Source organism: Nylanderia fulva, unplaced genomic scaffold (genome assembly GCF_048542155.1).
Source record: "Nylanderia fulva isolate GAGA-0341 unplaced genomic scaffold, ASM4854215v1 Scaffold47, whole genome shotgun sequence".
In the NCBI taxonomy this organism is placed as follows: Eukaryota; Metazoa; Arthropoda; class Insecta; order Hymenoptera; family Formicidae; genus Nylanderia; species Nylanderia fulva.
In genome coordinates, this window is record NW_028190554.1 from 1,362,006 (window position 1) to 1,383,340 (window position 21,335).

The 21,335-nt window shown below is 34.2% G+C and overlaps 1 protein-coding gene across 8 annotated transcripts in view; it reads right to left on the reverse strand.

Moving 5' to 3' along the window:
• tgo (Aryl hydrocarbon receptor nuclear translocator homolog tgo) overlaps positions 1-21,335 on the reverse strand; it is a 55,462-nt gene that overhangs the window by 20,996 nt on the left and 13,131 nt on the right. For all 8 annotated transcript variants that reach the window (XM_029317484.2, XM_029317476.2, XM_029317478.2 and 5 more), the window contains one exon: positions 9,178-9,258. In XM_029317484.2, the coding sequence (XP_029173317.1) occupies positions 9,178-9,258 (81 nt within the window). The remainder of the gene's footprint in view (positions 1-9,177; positions 9,259-21,335) is intronic.

A 21,335-nucleotide genomic window follows, 5' to 3' on the forward strand; every position in this document is an offset into this window, starting at 1 on the left:
AAGAGTTTCTCTGATTAATATTTACTCTATAATAAAAATATTAATATATTACAATAAAATATATTTGATTAATTTTCCTATGTACATATTAATATTTTTTATTGTGGTAAATATTTAATTCCAATACCATATAAATATATAAATATAAATATATTGTCTCACAATCACCATGATTTTCAGGGTAAATTTTAAGAGAAAATTCTGTTCGTGTAGATCTGAATACTAAAATACTTTTGCATAATTATTTAAATATAATGATTCACAAAAAAATCATATAATAACAATGTAAAAATAATGATATAATTTATCTCTATATCTCTCTTATAGAGTTTTGTCACTTGACGTATTAATGTGTAATTACAGAAAAGATAATCAAGAGAACATAATTATTCTTTTAATTGAATATGAATGTCATAAAAAAAAAGCTATAACATAACAATTTGGAAGTCGAAAAGAAAATAACAAGAAAGAGTAAAATTAGTCACGTTGCAAGTGAATGCCGATTGCCTTTCGCATCCCTCTCATTATACGACTCCGTGCAATTTTTTCGTTGAACAGTCGATCGTTATCATTATTATTATCTCGTCCCGAGGACCAAAGGGATTCGTAACGCTCGGCGACGTCGTAGATGGTGGAGGCCCGCTATTTAAAAGAGGCCACAACGCTTAAAGCGCGAGTATAAAGCGGAGTATGCGCCGCGCGGCACAGCGAGAGCGAGAGAGAAAAGGGATGTAGAGAGAGGTACAGGAACGCGATCCGTGTAGAGGAGAACGGAAAGAGAACTCCTGGGTCAGAGGTCAGACGCTCCGAAGTTGCCCGCTCGCTCCGTGGGTCCACCAGCTCTCTGTACCCACCGGGGCATACCGGGTGTCCCGATACACCCGGTTCTCCGAGCCCGAGCACCCTCGCGCGACACATTTTTTCGCGCTTTTCGGGTACTCTGTTGTTATATTTTATTACATCTTATTTTTATCTCTCGCGCAAACTTCCATCTTTACGCAGACTTTTTTTCAATTAAATGTATAGCGACTTCTCCCGATTGTGAAGTTTGTTTAGCATCTCGTTGGAAAAAGCAAATTTTAAAGCATTCATAAAAATTATGTGGTTTTTACCATATTTACTTGGTTGAGAAAAAGCTAAATGTATATTGAAATAATAAAAAAAAAATTAAAAAATGCACTTTGATTATATAATATATGTACAAAAAGTATATATAATTTCTTGCTTGTTTGAAATAGATAAAGTGGCAAAGCACAAAATAACGCAGTGGTTTTTAATCGGTAATAATTTAAACCGAAGGCGAGCCACAATGAACCAAGATACCGCATTTACCACGCTATTTAATACACAGAGTTCGTCGGATGCTGCGATGGACGACATGGTAAAAGTGCCCTGACCCCTAGACCCAGAGGTCAACACTGACCCCGTGACACCGGTCACGTTACGTGAAAAAGAGGATACTAGTTGAAGGTTGAGGTAGTAGATCCTTTTATCCGCCGTGACTTCGTTTCAAGCGTAAAATACGATGCATCCTCGCGCAAGAAACTTCAATTGTAAGGTAAGACGAAATAAGGTAATGCGCGATTTATTTACCAATTTATTTCGCGTTAATTAATCAGCAATGGAAAAACAATAAGAACGCGATAAGACAAAAAGAGGAGTTTATAGAATAATGAGATTTTTAGAATTTATTATATCCTGAAAAAATCGTGGTAATATGATATTGGAAGAATTTTATAAGAGTTTCTCTGATTAATACCCACGATAAAAAATATTAATATGTTCGTGATAAAATTAATTGGACATATTTTATTGCGATAGATATTAATATTTTTTATTGTGGTAAAAATATTAATCAGAGATACTCTTATAAAATTCTTCCAATGCCATATTGTCCCACGATTATCATTATTTTACAGGAAAATGATCTCTGTGTACATTTCTCTGAAATAAATAATCTAAAATTCTTATATCGATAATATCAGTCAGCAGAGCCGTAAAATTATAAAATACTGCTCCAATTGTTATGAAAAACATCGAGTTCATACACCCTGTACACGACTTTCTATGTCGCGGCGATCTAGTGTGTTGGTTCAGAAATACACGTGCTACACATACGAAGTCCCACGGAGAAGAAAAATTATCCCGTCGTATAAGGAGGAGGCGAGATCGCGAAGAAAGCGAGTTATCATCGAATCGCTCCGCGTTTAGGGACGCTGCTAAATAGATAGTTTGTTCTCGATATCGCTCCGAGTACTTTCGATATCGTCCAACATGCTTTATCTCTGATAATAGATAACGAAAGTTGTTATACATGATTATACAAAGCTTTGTGATACGATTTACAATGCGATTTATAACGTCTACTCAAAAGAATTGTTTAATGATCCTCTGACTCTCTTTTGCTCTTTAAGCGGGAACATAAATAGTTCTAGATTTATGATTTTTTTCTCAGAAAGTATTAGAATTATCAAAATAGAATTTTTACCTATCTATTATTAGTGCACAGAGAGAATTTTCTCTTAGAATTTACCCTGGAAATCATAGTAATTGTGGGACAATATATAGTATTGGCTTTTATAAAAGTTTCTCTGATTATTAATATTTACCACAATAAAAAAATGTTCGTATCTACCAGAATAAGATATAAAACATGTTCGATTGATTTTAGTATGTAGATATTAATCAGAGAAACTTGTAAAATTCTTTCAATACCATATATTGTCCCACGATTATCATGATTTTCAGGGTAAATTATAATTGTAAGAAAAAATTCTCTCCGTGTATATATATATATATATATATATATATATATATATATATATATATTTAGTAATATATAAAATTTTCATTAAAACATAGTAAAAAATATGGCAGATATTGCTGCTGACGCCAGGTGCTGTTACGTTTTACGGTACCCAATATGCAATCTATATGATTTATTGCAATCTGTATGGTACAGGACTTTTTGCCTTGGTTTTTTAAACAGTGATTTCAAAAAACGATCATTTTTTAAAATAAAAAATTCGTACTTATATTCAAATAAGTGTTATTTTACAAATATTGCGAATTTTGAAAAATCGCTACAACAAAGACTAAATTTATCTGTATATTTTAAGAATTAATCGAATTTTTCGTTTCAGACGAACAAAAAAATTTCATATTACAATGAATTCGAAATGGGTGTAAAACGTAACAGCATTTGACATCAGCAGTAATAGCTGCCATATTTTTAAATATTTTTCAATAAAAATTGTACCTTATATACATATACAGGGTTTGTCCGGAAAGTAATGCGTCGCATTTTTTTGTGACGCGACTATACATCGCAGAGCGATGGGACCGGTTGGGGAGGAAGGGGGGTACCCTTAGCTTTCCAACGGTAGGTCGCTCAATTGTTTCCATGCGCTTGGAGGGTTAGGACGGCTTATTCTGTGAACCTCTGCTTAGTGGTCGCGTCGAACTTGTGATGGAGAGAACGATAGAGCAACGCTATGCGATAAAGTTTTGCGTGAAGCTGGACAAGACGCCGCTGGAAACTTTTGAAACGCTCAAGAAAGTTTGGCCCCGGCGGACTTTTTTTTATTTCCTCGGCTGAAAAGGGAGCTCAAAGGACAACAGCTCGAGTCGGTTGACAACGTACAAGCTACTTCGACGGCCTCCCTGAACAGCATCCCAGTCAAGGAGTTCCAGAAATCTTATGACGCATGGAAATCGCGTTGGCAAAAATGTATTGACGCAGAAGGGTCATACTTCGAACAATTTTAAGTTGTTTTACCTATGCGATCAACAAATTCTTTTTTAAAAAAATGCGACGCATTACTTTCCGGACAAACCCTGTATAATAGACTGGTAAAAAGCCCATTTTGATAATCCTAATACTTTCTGAGAAAAAAATTCATAAATACAGGCTATTCTTTGATGCCTCTCATAGTGTACTATATGTCCTTCCTTAAATATTCTCGAACACTCGTGTGCACGAATTTACGAACTTGGGAAACAAAGTTGTACGCAAATCGCGATAACTCAATTGTACGATTTATCGTTATGATTCGCTCCTCACAAATATATAGATGCGGCTGCGTCGATGTGCATGAAATTAAGGATCGGCGAGTAAATAATGCATTCGCTGCGCCCTTGTATGCCCCGGTAATAGAAGAATATACATAAGAATAATAAACGGACATATACGAGTGTATTCGTCTTGGTTACTAAAACGGATAAAGGAGCGAATGCTAGGCTTTATACAACGCATGATCCGACTGCGGCCGTGTTATTTGCGATTGAGAAAAAAACTCGAATGATAATATAACTTCCTTATTTCATATTTCCATCTTGTTTGCTATTCTTTTCAATTTATATTCTAATACAGTATATCCCATCTCACGACCCTCGTTCTATTTACTTCGCAGTATATATATGTATATGTACGAAATTCGGAAATTCGATGTTGCATATAATGAAGGGCGAACTTTGAATAAATTTTAATGACGATAGGCCGTCGTTGCAAGGATTGAACGAAGAGATTCCCAATATGTAATCCCCGGTTGTTAGCATTCTAGGGTGAATTTTCCCCGTACGTTCACCGCTCTGCGACTTATTACGCCAGGGAGGAAGCTTTTTAATTAATTGGCCTATGAGAGCAATCTGCACGACGATCTCTATAGCGAAGCCACCGCTGGCTTTCCTTATACGGCGTTTAAGGACACGTGCTTTTCACTTCGGTGCAAGATAATCTCTCCATCGTTTAGAGCCTTCTTAAGGTGACTCCGAGTTACTTCGGCGAGTAATATCCTCTCGCAAACTTTTGCCAACTGCGAAGACTCGGCACCGCCTGCTATGTCTGATTACCGTTTTACGGAAGAAGTTCCGTAAGAAGAAAGTTCCGGAAGAAAATTTCTCTCTCTCTTTCTCTCTTGACATTTCTTTGTATGTCTTACATTGTAATGATTTGAAGAAAGATTATTTTTAAAGAAGATTCTTTTCATGTATATTAATTGAAAGAAATTAAGATTGACAGATGCGTTTACGAGGAAAATACGATTCACTTATTTGAACATGAAAATAAATTATTGTGACGTTTAGACGAAAACCAAATACAATTTTTTTAATTTCTTTATGCTAAGAACTTTCATACAAAAAATTAACATTTCAATATTATTACATATTTTATTCATAAAGCAGAATTTAAAATATTATACGCAACAAGAATTTTCTCCTGGAATTAACATTGGAAGAATTTTTTCAGAGTTTCTCCGATTAATATTTACTACAAATAAAAAATATGGATATCTACCACAGGAAGATAAAATATGTTCGATTAATTTTATTACGTACATATTAATATTTTTATGGTAAATATTAATTAATCAAGGAAACTTATATATATAAAAATTCTTCCAATACCATATTGCCCCACGATTATCATGATTTTCAGGGTAAATTCTGAGAGAAAATTCTCTACCTGTACCATTAATATATCATATTAAATTAATATATTATATTAATATATTAATATATATATATTACTGATATATAGACTATTAAAATAATATATTATATTGAAAAAATATTTGAAAAATTTTTGAATGATATACGTCAATTGGAACAGGAAGTAAAAAGGAAATATGAATAAGAGCTGTCGGAAAAGGGCTGTGTCAACACGATGCCGCAATAAATCCGAACACAGTCGTCATTTATAACGTGTCTATGTGTGGCGAACGTTGCGATTATTCGTTCGCAGCAGTAAATATGTTGCGCGGAAATTTATGGCTCGACACGCTGCCGTTTCGCGCTATTATAACGTCTTCGTTTGGAAATGATTTAAGCAATGTTCCATATTTGTTATGAATGTTATTCATTCGCCAATTCGTGCTTGGCGTTGAAAAATTGGAGGAAAAATAGTTCTGGAGCGATTTCACAAATTTTTTCCGCAATTAATTAACACACGCTAGTGCGCACAAATTTTTCGTTCTCCATTAACTCTCGCATTATTTTCATCCTCTCTAAAATAACAAACGATGAGATAAAAATAATGATTTGCTCTGTGAAATATAATTTATGTATAGGTACATAGTTAGAATTCAAATTGGACTCTTTTATAAAAATCTCAAATCTTTTGGGGAAGAATATTAAAAAATATATCTTTTAGGAAAGAAACGTTATTTTTTATATATTTCCTTTATATATACAATAGAAAATTGTTTCTTTAATTATTAATAAATATTGTGAAAAATACTAAACCACATTAGTATCGTATTTGAAATATTAAATGGGCCATGTTCTCCAAATTCTTTGGCGAACAATCCAGCGCATCGGTATCGCAGAAAAAGGGAGCTCATCCCTTTGGTTAACCGCTGGCATGCGACAACAACAATCATCGTTTCGCAGTTATCGCAACGCCAAAAGTGCCGGTGGTGCCTGTATTAATGTCGAGAAAATGCAAGACGCAAGACCTAGGGAAATCTTGAGGTGGGAGTCGGCAGAAGAAGAGAAAAAGGAGAAAGAGAAGCGGCGAAGAGAGTTGCGCGTCTTGCGGCAGGAGAAGCAGTAATTGCGTTATTAACTTAAAAGTGAGGTTCTCTTCGTAGAGAGAGAGATAGAGAGAGAGGACCGAGAAGGAACGCGCGACATCAGAATGTTGCCGGTCGGTCCTTTGCCGCAGAGCCCGCGCGTATTTTTTCGCGGCACCGTATATATCTGCGAAACGACAGTGCGGATACGGAATTGCAGGTGAACCACCACCGCGGATCCACCCGTGGCGGCACGCGATGAGAGACCGCGGATAAGATATCGTTACTGCTATTACGGCGGATCGACAGTCAGTCATCAGATTGGCCGGCGTTAAAAAGTAACAGAATATTATTTTTCCTTCGGGAAAACAACCGACTTTACTAAAGTGAGAGATATTGAAATTAAATAATATTTGCGCGCGCAAATCATTTTTATATAACTTTTATTTTAATGACAAGATAAAATATGAATCTGCATTGTTTTTCTCAATTGAATTCAATAGTATTTGTTTTAAGGAATGTGTTACATATTCTATGTTTATTTAATTATTAAAATTATTAATCGTGCAATAAATAATTAATGATATGAATATGATACATATGCACAGAGAATTTTCTCTTAAAATTTACCCTGAAAATCATATGGTAATCGTGAGAACAGAGTATTAAAAAATATTTACTACAATAAAAATTATTAATATGTACTACAATAAAATATAAAATGTTTGATTAATATAGAATTTATTATGTAATATTAATATTGTGATAAATATTTAACCAGAGAAACTCTTATAAAATTCTTTCAATACCATATTGTCTCGGGATTACCATGATTTTCAGGGTGAATTTTAAGAGAAAATTCTCTCCGCGTATAAAATAAATTAGACCGTTTAATCTTCTCTCGCGTGCGCGAAGTTAAATAAATGTGAGAAATATCTAGCTAACTCTTTTGTTGCGAACAAATGGCTAATAGATCGCAAGGATCGCTTGCGAGCAATTCCGCAGCTATCCTTTCGCAGATATATTTGCAAGCGCAAAAATCAGATGGAAGAGAAAGAGAAATGTGTTTTCTAATCTCGTTCGAAAACGAAAGATGATTGCATCTCACTTGCGGAAGAACAGTGAGAAGGATGTAATTTTATTATACCTTGACGTCAAGCAGCTTCAGGCATACATGTAGTAAAGATATAATATATATCTGATGTATTAAAGAGAGTAAATGCAAAATTTACACATAATAATGTACATCAAAAATTGTTCAACCGCATCTCTAAATAATACAAGATATAAGAAATCATATATTCAAAACTTGGAACCTTGTTCAAGGTTCTTTTTAATCGTCTATATCGTAATCAAAGATAATTTCATTTTTTTTCTATTTATTATCATTTCTTTGTTTCGTTTAATTTTAGATATAAATGTGTAAATGTAATGCGAAAACAATACGTGAGAATTTTTATAATTGCAGAGTTCTTATAAATGCAAAAGCATGGATGAAATTGCACAGAATCGCGTACATACTCATCTTTGGTACGTTACCTATGATTGGCTTTACACCATGATTATATCAGGTAGGAAAGCACCATGGGCCTGCTACTTAATAGAGACGTAACGCCATACACGTTACACAAAGCAGGGGGTTGAGTCACGACCGATCAACGTTACACACGATAAGCTCAATCTGCGAGCTCTTTTTGGTCTTTTGTCTATTGATAAGTCAATCAATCGACAGTCTCTGGGTAAGCTTTAGAAATATGTCAATGAGATTTTATTTCAACTTCTACTTAATGAAATGTAATAATTGCACTGAACATCGCAAATAATAAAATCTATGGAAGATTAAATATTTTAATTCTACATTTATTTAATTTTATTTAATTGAATTTTTCAACTTGCAATATTAAGTAATTTTTTTGATCAAATCCACCGCGCAAAGAAACATATATTAAAGAGAGAATAGAGAGAGAGAGAGAGAGGAAGCAATTGCAATTTTTGACAAATCCCACGTAATTATAGAACGCAGGAAAATACCACAGGAGATTTCTGGTGGATTTTGATGTAGATTTTTATTCGCGACGTGTCGGGAAAGTAGCCACATATATTTTAAACGTAAGTTATGCGTCTCACGCGTTGTACATTATTTTCTGGCTTTTGTCCGGCGAATTTAATGCCCGTGCCAGCCGAAATATCTCGGAAGGGAATCAAAGTACATACCGTGTCTCTTTCGTTGTATACAGACTTGAAGGACGCGCTACGGCGCGCGTATAAGTGCCTTATGTTCCCACGCTGGAGCAGCCTCGAGGGCTTCCCATTCCGCTATCGGCTCCTCACATTGCCCGGTATCATGTAGGTATGTATGTAACCTTCTCGTACTTGAGAAGGAGGCGCATGTACAGGGTGTACCGGTGAAACATATTGGCCCGTGGTTTCGTGAGGCGAATTAACAACGTCGAAGAGAGACGAAATGTCCCTCGTGCGTCGAAAAGAACTTTCTAAGTTTCCGATTCTTGTAATTGGGCTGGCAACTTGTTCGCGAAAAGAAAGCAGCTGATACGAAGACATTGCAAATTCACTTAAAATTACATCGAGCGACAGGGACGTGTTGTTCGATCTGTCAAAGGTGAGACACGTTGAGGGAATTTTAACGCGAGTCTATGATACTCACCTTGCAAACCTCTCCTTGTCCTGCACGTTATCGTCGTCCAGTCTCCTATATTTACAACCACTCGGATCATCCTCGTCGGATCTGTAAAATCAAGCAGAGATGACATTTAATCATGAGAATCTGTCGAATATTATTCGGCATTAATTATGCCGATAGTCAAAATTCTTTTGTTTCATAAATTGCTCTAATTTTCAATTACTACACCAAGACAATTTTCTCTTAGAATTTATCCTGAAAATCATGGGAGAATTTTATAAGAGAGTTTCTCTCTATAATTAATATTTGCTACAATAAAAGATATTTATAAGAACTTATATACACAGTAAAATTAATCGAACATATTTTATACCTTATTGTGATAGGTGATATTAATATTTTTTATTGTGATAAATATTAATTAGAGAAACTCTTATAAAATTCTTTCAATACCATATTGCCTCATGATTATTATAATTTTCAAGGCACAAATATTTTCAGAGAAAATGATCTTTGTGTACTTATAAACGCTATCGCGTGATAATAAAATTAAAAACGTGTTCTCGCGATAACCAATCTGTTGAGGATACATTGATCGTTAGGCGAGTTCACTACCCGAAAGGAACAAACGATAGAAATTCCACGTGCGTCGCGGCACCGATACGTAAAGTGTAATCGCTTCCGGATTACCAAACGTGACCGTACGATCCAAAATTGGTCGTCACAGGATCATCATCGGCTTTCCCCTCCAATCTTGAGCATCATACAAGCGATGACGAAAGTTTCTCGTACACGATATTCATATGACCCATCTTTCATCCTATTCATTTCAATAGTGATTAACTTTCCTCTATCCAAATTATTTCATAGTGAACAATTTTTCAAAGGTACAATAAAAATTGATAATTTTTTTTTACTATTATGATAAATCATGTGTTCTTTTAAATATAATCAATATACCTTATAAGAGAATTTTATAAGTTTGTCTGATTAATATTCACCACAATCAAAAATATTAATATGTACATTAATAAAAATTAATCGAACACATTTTGTATCTTATTGTGCTATTAATATTTTTATTGTGATAAATATTAATCAAAGAAACTCTTATACAATTCTTCCACGATCACCATGATTTTCAGAGCAAAAAGAAAAAATTCTCTCTGCGTAACGCCTGATTTTTCAATGAAATAGAATTTCGCTGCCGTAATCAGCGAAACACACAATAAGATGTAGAAGCAAAGTGTGAGTGTTTTCACTGAAGATCAGCGACATATTCAACCAGTACCATTTTCTGATTCAGTTCAAAAGAGAACAGAAAAAACATCAGAGGGGTCTCTCTCTTATAATTTTCAATAACAAGTTTAATAATAAGAATATTTATTAAGCAATTATTTATCTGATTCTGCGTCTTGAACGTGAAAAAGGCATAAACAAGGCGTGCGATTATCGCGTGCGGATATCGATCGATCGTGCTAAATTCGCCGCAGGAGCTCGAGAAGCGAGAACGTTTAAGACTCGCTATCGGAGAAGAATAATACATCCGAGAGAGGGATAGCACCGTAAATCCGTCACTGATCGTCTCATTACCGTATAGAAGAGCTTGTACACCGTCTCTAGCGAGCGGCATTAAGCGCGCTCTAGAAAACGATTGCGAGAGCGCGCTCAGAAATCCGACCGATCGTCAGTCTATATTGCACGGCGTTCGCGCCGGTGATGTACGATTCTGACCCTGAGCGAAAAAGCGGAACCACCTTACTTCAACCCGGGAGATCCCCTTCGCAAAGCTTCGCTCGCCTGGTGAACGTCGCGCGTTCGAGAGACGGCGTATGCAGCCTTTCTCTCTCTCTCTCTCTCTCTCTCTCGTCCTCAAACCCGTAAGATCCTACGGACTAGAAGGTGGGGATGGTGTAGGGTCCGAGTGCATCCGGGTATCGCGCTCGAGAAGGGTGAACGAGAGCCCCTTCTATCCTTCGTCTCCTTCTCCGACGTCTCTTCTGCGCGGGAACCTTCTTCTCGGACTTCCTTCGTCCCCACGTTCTCCGTTTCTTTTTTTTTTTTTTTTTTTTTTTTTTCCCGGTGCGAGAGGGAAGTACGGGAGAAAGAGAGATCTGAAAAGGAAGAGGCCGAGAGGGAGAGCCGCGGAGACTTATGGAGTATATAATGATGCGCCCCGTGGTATTACGTCGACTTAACGGACGTGTATGCGTGCTTTGCAAGCGATGAAGTCGACGACGTCGAGAAATCTTCGTAGCGGATGGGGAAAAGGGCTCGGTTATACTCGACTGTATTAGAGGAGGAAAGAAAATGGTTGTATGCAAATTTGACGTAAATGTTTGCTATACGATCGAAAAGAATGAAGTTCTCGTTTTTCTGATCTTGATACAATTATATCCGTATTTCATACTTTTTATTTGCTAAATAAAAAATTCAAAAATTAATTTAAGGGAACCGTGGTTAAAAAATAGATTATATACTTGCTGAAACTTATTTTAATGGGGTAATTTTATTGTAAATATATTAAATTATTTTGTAATAATTTACATCTGCTCTTTCTCTTTGTATTTTTATAAAGCAACAAATATTACTGTATAAATATACATATATATGTATTCCTTTCGTGTCTGAAAATCTGACAAAATAATTTGCTCTCCTAGAATGATTGGAGACTGAATAACTCGTCTAAGAGTCTTGACGTGTTGTCAAACCGACACTGTGTTCGTTCTTGACATCTTAAAATTATAATTTTATTTTTATTTTTACAAATCACTTGATAAGGACTCGAAGAAGGGTCGAAACGTTGTGATTGAATAAATAATATTTGCCAGTACAGTCGAGAGAAGATTCTTACCTTTTTTAAATTCTGTCTGGCGATTCTCAAATATCTACGTTTTTATTAAATAAAAAATACTGATTGTCTCACATAATACAGGCTGTTAATTTAATGTAAATATAATAACTGTATTATAAATGCATAATTTATTAATTCGCGATTCATCCACTAAAAAAATTCTTGACGTGTATCACATGTTTGCTATATGATCGAAAAGAATAAAGTTCTCGTTTTTCTGATCTTGATACTTCATGCTTTCAATTATATCCGTATTTCATACTTTTCATTTCCTAAATAAAAAATACTGATTGTCTCACACAATACAGGCTGTTAATTTAATGTAAATATAATAACTGTATTATAAATGCATAATTTATTAATTCGCGATTCATCCACTAAAAAAATTCTTGACGTGTATCGCATGAATACGCGAAGGAAAAAATGAAGATGTATATTTTAATTGTATGTTTCAACATTGTTAAAAACTATTGTGTAATATTGTGTTATAGAATTCTCACGTCGTGAAAGTATTGAATAAAATTGCTAGTTACGTCGAAATCAATTTTGCCAAGTTTATTTTCACCACTAGCGTCCAATATTAATTTTCATTGATCATATTTTAATCTTTGTCTTTCTGGATCAAGGAAAGTGTTTGAGGCAGTACATTGTCGAGGTAAACCAACGAGAAGTGAAAATTATGGGGAAAAAGGCAGCCAAAGGCGAGAGAGAGAGAGAGATAAATGTGTGACAGGGAGATGTATGAAGCGCATAATGATGCGCAGCGCGGTATTACACCGACTTAATAGGCGTTTCGCAAATAGAAAACCTCGCGCAGTCGGCTCAGTGGCTCTATTCGCTTCGGTATTAATGCGAACGAAAAGTACGGTCTATTAATATCTAATCATTGTCTATGCACGTTGCGCTGACTAAAAATGTCGAAAAAAAAATAATTAAGACCTAAACATTTTGAGAAAATATAGGAATTTGTCGAAGAACAGTTTATTTTAATCATAATCTCGGACACTCTCTATTTAACCTTTGTAACAAAACTCTCACGACTTGCAGTCATTAAATTGTCAGATATTAAGTCGAGAATATATGGATATTTGACATATATCTCTGTCCAGAAAGTGTAAGTTTAATAGTTACAATCAACGACTACAATTTACGATTGAATACGAAATTAATAGAAGCATAAATTTTCTAGATTTAAACATTAAAATAATAGACAACATCATACACTTAGATTGGTTTCAAAAAAAGACATGTTCAGGTAGAGTACTATCTTTTTTATCGAGTCACCCTATGTGCCATAAAATAGGAGTAATTTATAATCTTATCAATAGGGCATTGTTATTATCTCATCCCATATATCATAAGAAAAATTTAGAACTGTGTATTAAAATATTATTGGACAACGGTTACCCTATTCATTTAATCTTTAAAGAAATAAATAAGAGAATAAAAGTTTTAAACAATGGTCAGTTTAACAACAATAGAAAAAAAGAAATTGCAGAAGATAATAGCAAGAAAAAATTTTTCGTCATTCCATACATTAATAACATTTCTGAGACAATAGCATCGACAATAAAAAAATCAGATTTCAGAGTAGGATACCGTTGTCTAAATAATCTTAACAAATTAATTAAAGTCCACAAGGACAAAAACGTGCATAACAATAATAATAATGTTGTCTACAAAATTAATTGTAAGGATTGTGAAGCTTCGTATGTTGGGCAAACCAAAAGAAAATTACGCACTAGACTAAAAGAGCATATGAATAATATTAAATTTGATTCCTCCAAGCATTCTGTGGTCTCTGAACATATTATAGATAAAAAACATGCTTTTGATTGGGATAACGTTAAAATACTTGATATTGAATCTAATTATTATAAAAGACTTATCTCGGAAATGATACACATCAAGGAACAAAGGCATGGTATAAATAATAACACTGACACCGAATTGCTTAACAACGCGTATTTCGACATTCTAGAAGAAATATCGAATTTTTAGACTTATGTAAATGTTTATTTTGTGAGATCTGACACCTATTTATTCGACTTTTTAAAAGACTAGACAACAGTCAAGTACTAACAATAAGGCCAACAACAATTAGAAGCATTGTCATCTCAAGTTATTCGGAACAATTTGTAAGCATAAAGGTTCAATATTTTAGTAGTTAGTTTAATTTATAATTTTTAATCTTTTTTCACATACACATTAGTGGAATCCTATTTTACAATTGAATAAATTCTTTAAATTCAGTTAACAAATATCAAATAATTTGGAGAGGATGAACATAATCATTGCCAGATCGAGGGACTTTCGTCAAATAACGATAAGTGGTTCATTTGGAGTAATGTATAAGTGTCACTCCAAGTTTTTATTAATAATTCTAATATATTTTATGAATAACCGGACGAATCATTCTGCTTCTAATTGGGTTCTTACTTTGTTGAACTATTTTAATGGTCTCAATTCATTGTAAATATATTTTGCGTTTTAACTATGACTCAACTATATAACTTATATTGACTATGTATTGCGGATTTTTTATTAGAATTTTATGTATTTATTTATTATCGTTATTTATTATCACTATTTTTTTGCGCACTGAAGAGGAGCAAGTAGAGCTCGAAACGTTTGTATAATTATTATTTCAAATTAAGAATTTTCTTCTCAATAATAAAATAATATCGTATTGCTCGTTACACATGGCCTTAATTTAATAATTTAACATTGTTTTTATTGTCATACGAGCTTGAGCATTGGTATGTGATGTTTTGATTAGGTATTAATTTTGCATTGCAAGTATTAATTTATAATTAAATGTCATGTTAAACAGATTTTTTATAATTGCACTAGATATTTATCAGTTTAATAGACATTTATGATCAATTTTAAAATTCTATAAGCTTATGTAATCCTCAGATTATCTTTCAGATATTACAATATAAACAAGTATAATATATTATTAATTACATAAGAAAATAAGAAAATTCCATTGATTATTTTTCGCGATTACAAAGAGCAAGGAGAAACCTTTTCTAACAATTTCAATATTCTATATTTCTTTCTGTAATTGCAAGATAATTATCAATAGCGAAACATTTGCGCAATTCTAGGAGAGCAAATTATTTTGTCAGATTTTCAGACACGAAAGGAATACATATATTTGTATATATATATATACAGTAATATTTGTTGCTTTATAAAAATACAAAAAGAAAGAGCAGATGTAAATTATTACAAAATCATTTAATATATTTACAATAAAATTGCCCCATTAAAATAAGTTTCAGCAAGTATATAATCTATTTTCTAACTATGGTTCCCTTAAATTAATTTTTGAGAGTTCCGGAAAAATTTAAGAGTTCCTAAATGGGTCTGCATTTATCGAGGAATGCGTCCCTGAAATTGGAGCGCAAATCCAAGACGAGATACGCGATGTCGGACCGCTCTGCCATTACGGTAGTTTGACCCTTGACACGGAGCGATTTGGACAGGCGAAAGCGAAATTTCGGTGCCGATTGAAAGACCGAACAGACGTTACACGTTTGCCTGGTTTTGTGCTCTCTAACAAAAGCACATTATAAGCAGACCTTGTAACGTGATAGAAGAAAAAGGAGCAAACCTCGCTCTATTTCGCGCCCCGGAACGCCCGATAATTTGTATACGTCGCGAAAACCGTGGGAACAAAAGCGCCGATATATATATATATATATATAGGTAGATAGATATGCCGTGCTCGGTTATCTTCGCTATCTAGGTATCGTTAACTGTCGTGTCTTTTAATGTAGCCGTATTAGAGAAATAACAAACCGTCGATAATGGGACAATAATTTCGCGAGACGATTGTTCCGCGAACTTTCGAGTTCACATTAGAATGTAACGAAATGTGTGTTATTTATTCTTTCTGATTCCTCATTAGATACGAGTGTATTTAATACGAAATTATGCAATTTTAGGTATGATTGAATATAATTGCCTGTTGATATAGTGGGGTAATAGTGATATTTAATAATTCCGTAATAATAGCATAACTCGAATAATTCTGTAACACTATATACTTTTTACACAAATTTCTTTTTTAATAAACAACAGAAATAAATTTGTTGAAAAATAAAACATTTCCCAATATCACAAAAGAATTTGATGAGAATAATACAGAAACATTATTATATTAATTATTAGCATCACACACACAACACATATGTCATTAAAACAATGTTTTCAAATCACAGTTCTAAGAGAGCGCAGTTTTTGTCGAATTTTTAAATAATTCGTTATAAATACGAAATGATTTATATTTTAGTTATTTTGGGCAAAGGCCAAATTTATTTAAATACTCAAATTTCTATTCATATGAAGTAAAGATAAAAATATGTATTTATTCATAAATAATTCCGTCATTCAAAAGAAGAAATTGATGGACTTTAGTCATCATAAAGATGCACGTGCTTCCGAGTTCTGTCATCATTCATGCACCCTTCTGAGAGTTTAAAGAGTCAGACGGAGAAAAAAGAAGCGCTATGCTATATCCCTACAAAGAAGAAAAAGGAGAGGAGTTTGCGTGACGTGGCACGCTGTCCAGTTTACGGTGGCGCCTTTTTGCATTTTTCCGTATGGCGCCGGAGTCACGACTTGACCTCCTCTCTCTTTCCCCTCTGTATCTCCCTATCTCACCCTCCTTCGACCTCTTACATTTATGTTCGTTGTTTCTTAAGGTCCACAATGTATCACAACTATTTTTCTTGCATGGCATCAGACTTACAAAATCAAGACAGAGAATACCTTTTCAAAATGTAGGTACTATATACTTTATATGCAATAAAATAATATAGAATATCAAGAGAATAAAATATGAAATAATATATTTAATATTAATTAGGGAGAGAAAAAGAGAAAGAGAGAGGCATTGTGTTGTAGTTAATTTATAATTATATTCTTAATTTATTCCCGTGTTATTTTCAATTTTGCGCACGATTTAAATTCAACAGGGAACAGAAAAAACAAAGTACTCCGCACTAATTTTATGTAAAATGGATTTCAGTTTAATCAGCTGATTTTTCTATAAGCTGTAGCTTATAACCTCCTGAACAAAATATGCGAGCTGAACAAAAGATTTAGCTTCAAAGCTAAATACGGACAGTTACTGAGCTACAGCTAGTCAAACAACTGACAGAATCTGAGTTTTTCGTGTTTGACTGATTGTAACTGTGTATTAGTTTTGAGTCTATTATATTTTTTGTTCAGCAAATCAAGCTACAACATATGCGAAATCCAGCAGATTTGACTAATATTCAATTTTATATAGGATTATTTTAATGCGGAATTTTTAAATTTACATAAAATCTTATATAGAATTGAAAATCCCGATAAAATCAGCTGATTTTCTCGGGATGTTGTAGCTTATGATCTACTGAATAAAAAATGTAATAGATTCAAAATTAAATAATAGACAGTTACTGATTTGCAATCAGTCGAACATCGGAGCTTTGCGAGCTGTTTGACCAACTATAATTCAATAATTGTCCATTATTTAGCTTTGAAGCTATCGAATCTTCTGTTCAGCAGGTTATAAGCTACAACATAGAAAAAAACCAGCTGACTAAACCAAAATCCATTTGATACAAGACATTAGTGCGGTGTAATTTGCCTGCGAAAATTCTTCTGCGACTTGGAGCGAACACTCGACAGTTTAATAGAGAATAAACAAGTTATATTTGTTTATTCGACTGTCAAACGGTTAAATGGGAGAAGAATTCCTAAGCACTTCCGCCGAGGGTGCAGAAGCGGAAGAGAAAGAACGCATGGGAATGAGAAGAAGAGCGAAAAATCTCGATGGCGCGACGAGCATCCCGATCGATCGCGAGCCGTGGAAAATCGTTGCGGCGACCGGCAACGGATGAGGGTCGCCAGGAACGATCGAGGAGGTGGTGACCAATAAGGTCTCTGGAGAACGGATAAAAGTCGCGGAGTTGAAGAGCGATGGACCGCCCCTCGTTGCGACGACAGAGTGCGGCGAGGCTCGCCAATGGCAACGCTCTTTCTCCTTAATATACGATGCCTGGTATCGCCGACATTATGTCCTCGTAATGAAAAAAATTACGTCACCCTACTGCTGCTTAAGCTCGAGCGTTAGATAGCCGATCGGCGCTATACGAAGAGGGACCATCGCTGAACGTCATTGGATGCCGAGGCGATCTGAATACCTAAAAGGCGCGGCATGATCGATCTAGAGGGAATGTATTGTTTTGGACCTGTTGAGAATTTGTATGTGTTATATGGAAATACATGCAATGAATTGCTAATGTGCTCTCGCTCTCTCTCTCTCTGCGATATGAACAAACTTGATATAAACAAAATTCTAATTTTGTAATCATTTATTAGATTACATGAATCTCTCGTCTCTGTTGAAGAATTTCTCAACGTTCTCTCTTGTTACACGCTTCGCCTCGTAAAATTCTGTCGACATAAATTCTTGGGAGATTTCTGATCGATATCAACATAGCCTTGACTTTATTATAGTATAGAAATATCATAGATTCTCGATGGATCTCTATTTCTACTGTGTCTTTGACATCTCCTGATATTATTATAGATTGCTGGTACCATTACATCTGGACTTTCGCAGTCTTAGATTTGATGTCACAGACTAGAGATCTGCAATGTCATTAATCTTAATCCTATTGATATCATCTTTGATGTCATAATGACATCGTAAATTCTTAATACCATAACAATAGTACTCGAATCTCTCATAAATTCATCGTATTAGATTTCTTTGTAACTTTTTTAAATGATGTAAATTTAAATCGCAAAGGCAAATTTTTCATTTACGCGCAAAAAGAGATCCTAATGTTTTTATCTCATCGCGCAACAGATATTTCTATATAGATATTGAGATTCGCTCGATTTTGCCCCGTGGCACATTAGAACGGATCAGAAACTCGACCGTTTTCACGCCTGAGAAAATTCTTATTGTCTGGGACAGGCCAGTTCGCCTGGAGCGGAAAGTCACGCGAATTGACGCACAAGGAAGAGGAAACGAGAAATCGACTTAATTGCGCACGCCGTTTGGTACTTCTATGCGTATACAACAGACTGCAATGCGCAACTATTATATTCGCTTTCCTTTTGTTCCGGATTTTTCTCACATCAATTTTTTTCACGTTTAACTTCATGAGTATTCGTAATAGTTATTTAATATAAGTATCGATTATAATAAGTAGGATATACATTTCAAAATATCGAAGAAAAATAATGTAAAAAATCAATAAAAAATAACATATATTTCAGGTTTTACTTCAAAGTAATGTTTCATATCTTTTTGCATTGCAAGCTTTACATTTGTATGTCTATATTGAAGAAAAAAACTTGAAAAAGGAAAGTACCCCACATTAATCTTATGTAAAAATGGATTTCGATTAAATCAGCTAGTTTTAAGTTTGTAATAGCTAAAGATAAATGATGAATAATTGCTGAGTTACAACCAGTCAAACAATTCTCAAAACACGAGTTTTTCGTGTAACTAATTGTAAATCAGTATTTATCTATTATTTAGCTTTGAGCATATTTTTTGTTCAGTAAATCGAAAACCAGAATATATGAAAAAACGAGCAGAATTTTATTTACGATTTAATTTCATATAGGATTAGTGCGAGGTTTTTAATTTACATAAAATCCTAGATGAAATTAAATTTCAGTAAAATCAGCTGGTTTTCTCATATGTTATAACTGAATAGCTGTGGAACTGACTATGGCTGCATTTATCTTTGATACTTCAGCCAAATATTTGGCTCTTTTGGCCTCTAATTCTTGTATTTCTCGAGTCTTACGTTTCTTCAATAACTCTGCTTGTGACTGTATCTTCTGCTCCTCACGCTCTTTCGCCGTAAATTCTTTATATCGAGAATGTGCATTGCGCATAGAATGTATCAACTTTTTTTCAATTTTTATATTATCCACGTCTTCTACAATTTTAATAGTATCATAGATACGTCTTTGCGCAATCAAACTTTTTTCGTGTTGATTTTCAATGAGACATTCCGAATTGACGGAAAAGCCGCGTTCAACAGTGGCATTACCATGAGATAAAATCAAAATAATTTTAATAAAATCCACGAAATTATCACACGGTTTCATTGACAATTTAGTTACATCTATCCAAAATTTATCTAGACGAGTTTCAGTCCTTTTGAAGGATTTCAACATATCCTCAATTTGAGGCCAAATAGCACCGTGGGGAAAGAGAGGGATAGCTGTATGATCTATTGAATCAAAAATGTAATAAGCTCAAAGTTTTTTTTTCAGCAGGTTGTACATAAACTACAACATATAAAAAACAGCTGATTTAAATCCAATTTTACGTAAGATAAGAATGTGGGATACTTTTGGAACTAGACAGATCCAGAAAATACATAGAGATTAACCTACTACAATAATCTGAAATAAATGCGGCAAATAAAAATTCATATTTACCGTTAGTTGTATTTTTTTTTCTAAAGCGAAGAGATTCATTCAATAGTTGCCTTATACAAGTGGTGAACGGCGTGCACGTTCAGATGCATGTCGATCGTGTATGACATAAATATGCATTGCAGGCCGCTATGCGCGTACGGAGCGTTACTAACGGGGTCTTAATTATGAATGAAAATAATACGCGCTTCAATCTCGAAACACACTTTCCTCGGCGTCAAGCCATCCGGTTCAACGACTCTTGTCTGTTGTGGCAAAAGCGTGTTGTGCGGAAAAGTATCGTGCGCGCATGAGAACGAATATGATGTCGATAATCATGACGAGAGTGGAAGAGCAATTTGTACGCTCGCTCGTATCTCTCTCACAATCAGTCACACGGCGATGTCGGTGATTGCAATCCGAAATCGGCTTTAGTTGCGACGAATTAAATTTCGTTGAGAATCAATCATCTTTTTTCACATTTTAATTTTTGATATTAAAAGTGTCAGAAAGTGTCTTGAATTACAATTATAATAAAGCCACTAATAAAAACATTTCTTTTTTTTCAGGTTTAAGGGGATGCTGACCATCTTGGGCTTTTCTTGTTATTGGCTATACACATTGAAAACTCTTTCTCCACAATTAAAATACTGATCATAATGAATGGAGATAAAACAATAAAAATTAAAAATTGCAGTTTTTTATCAGCCTCTTGCATCAGCTTATAACAATTCCTTTTTGTAATTTTAATTTAATACAAAAGTTCTACAGTGTATTTGCGCACAAAATATGGCGCTCCCAGTAGAGATGAAAAAATAATATAGATGTAATAAAAATGAAATTAAAAACCTGTATCAAAAGATTCGTACTTAAATTAATT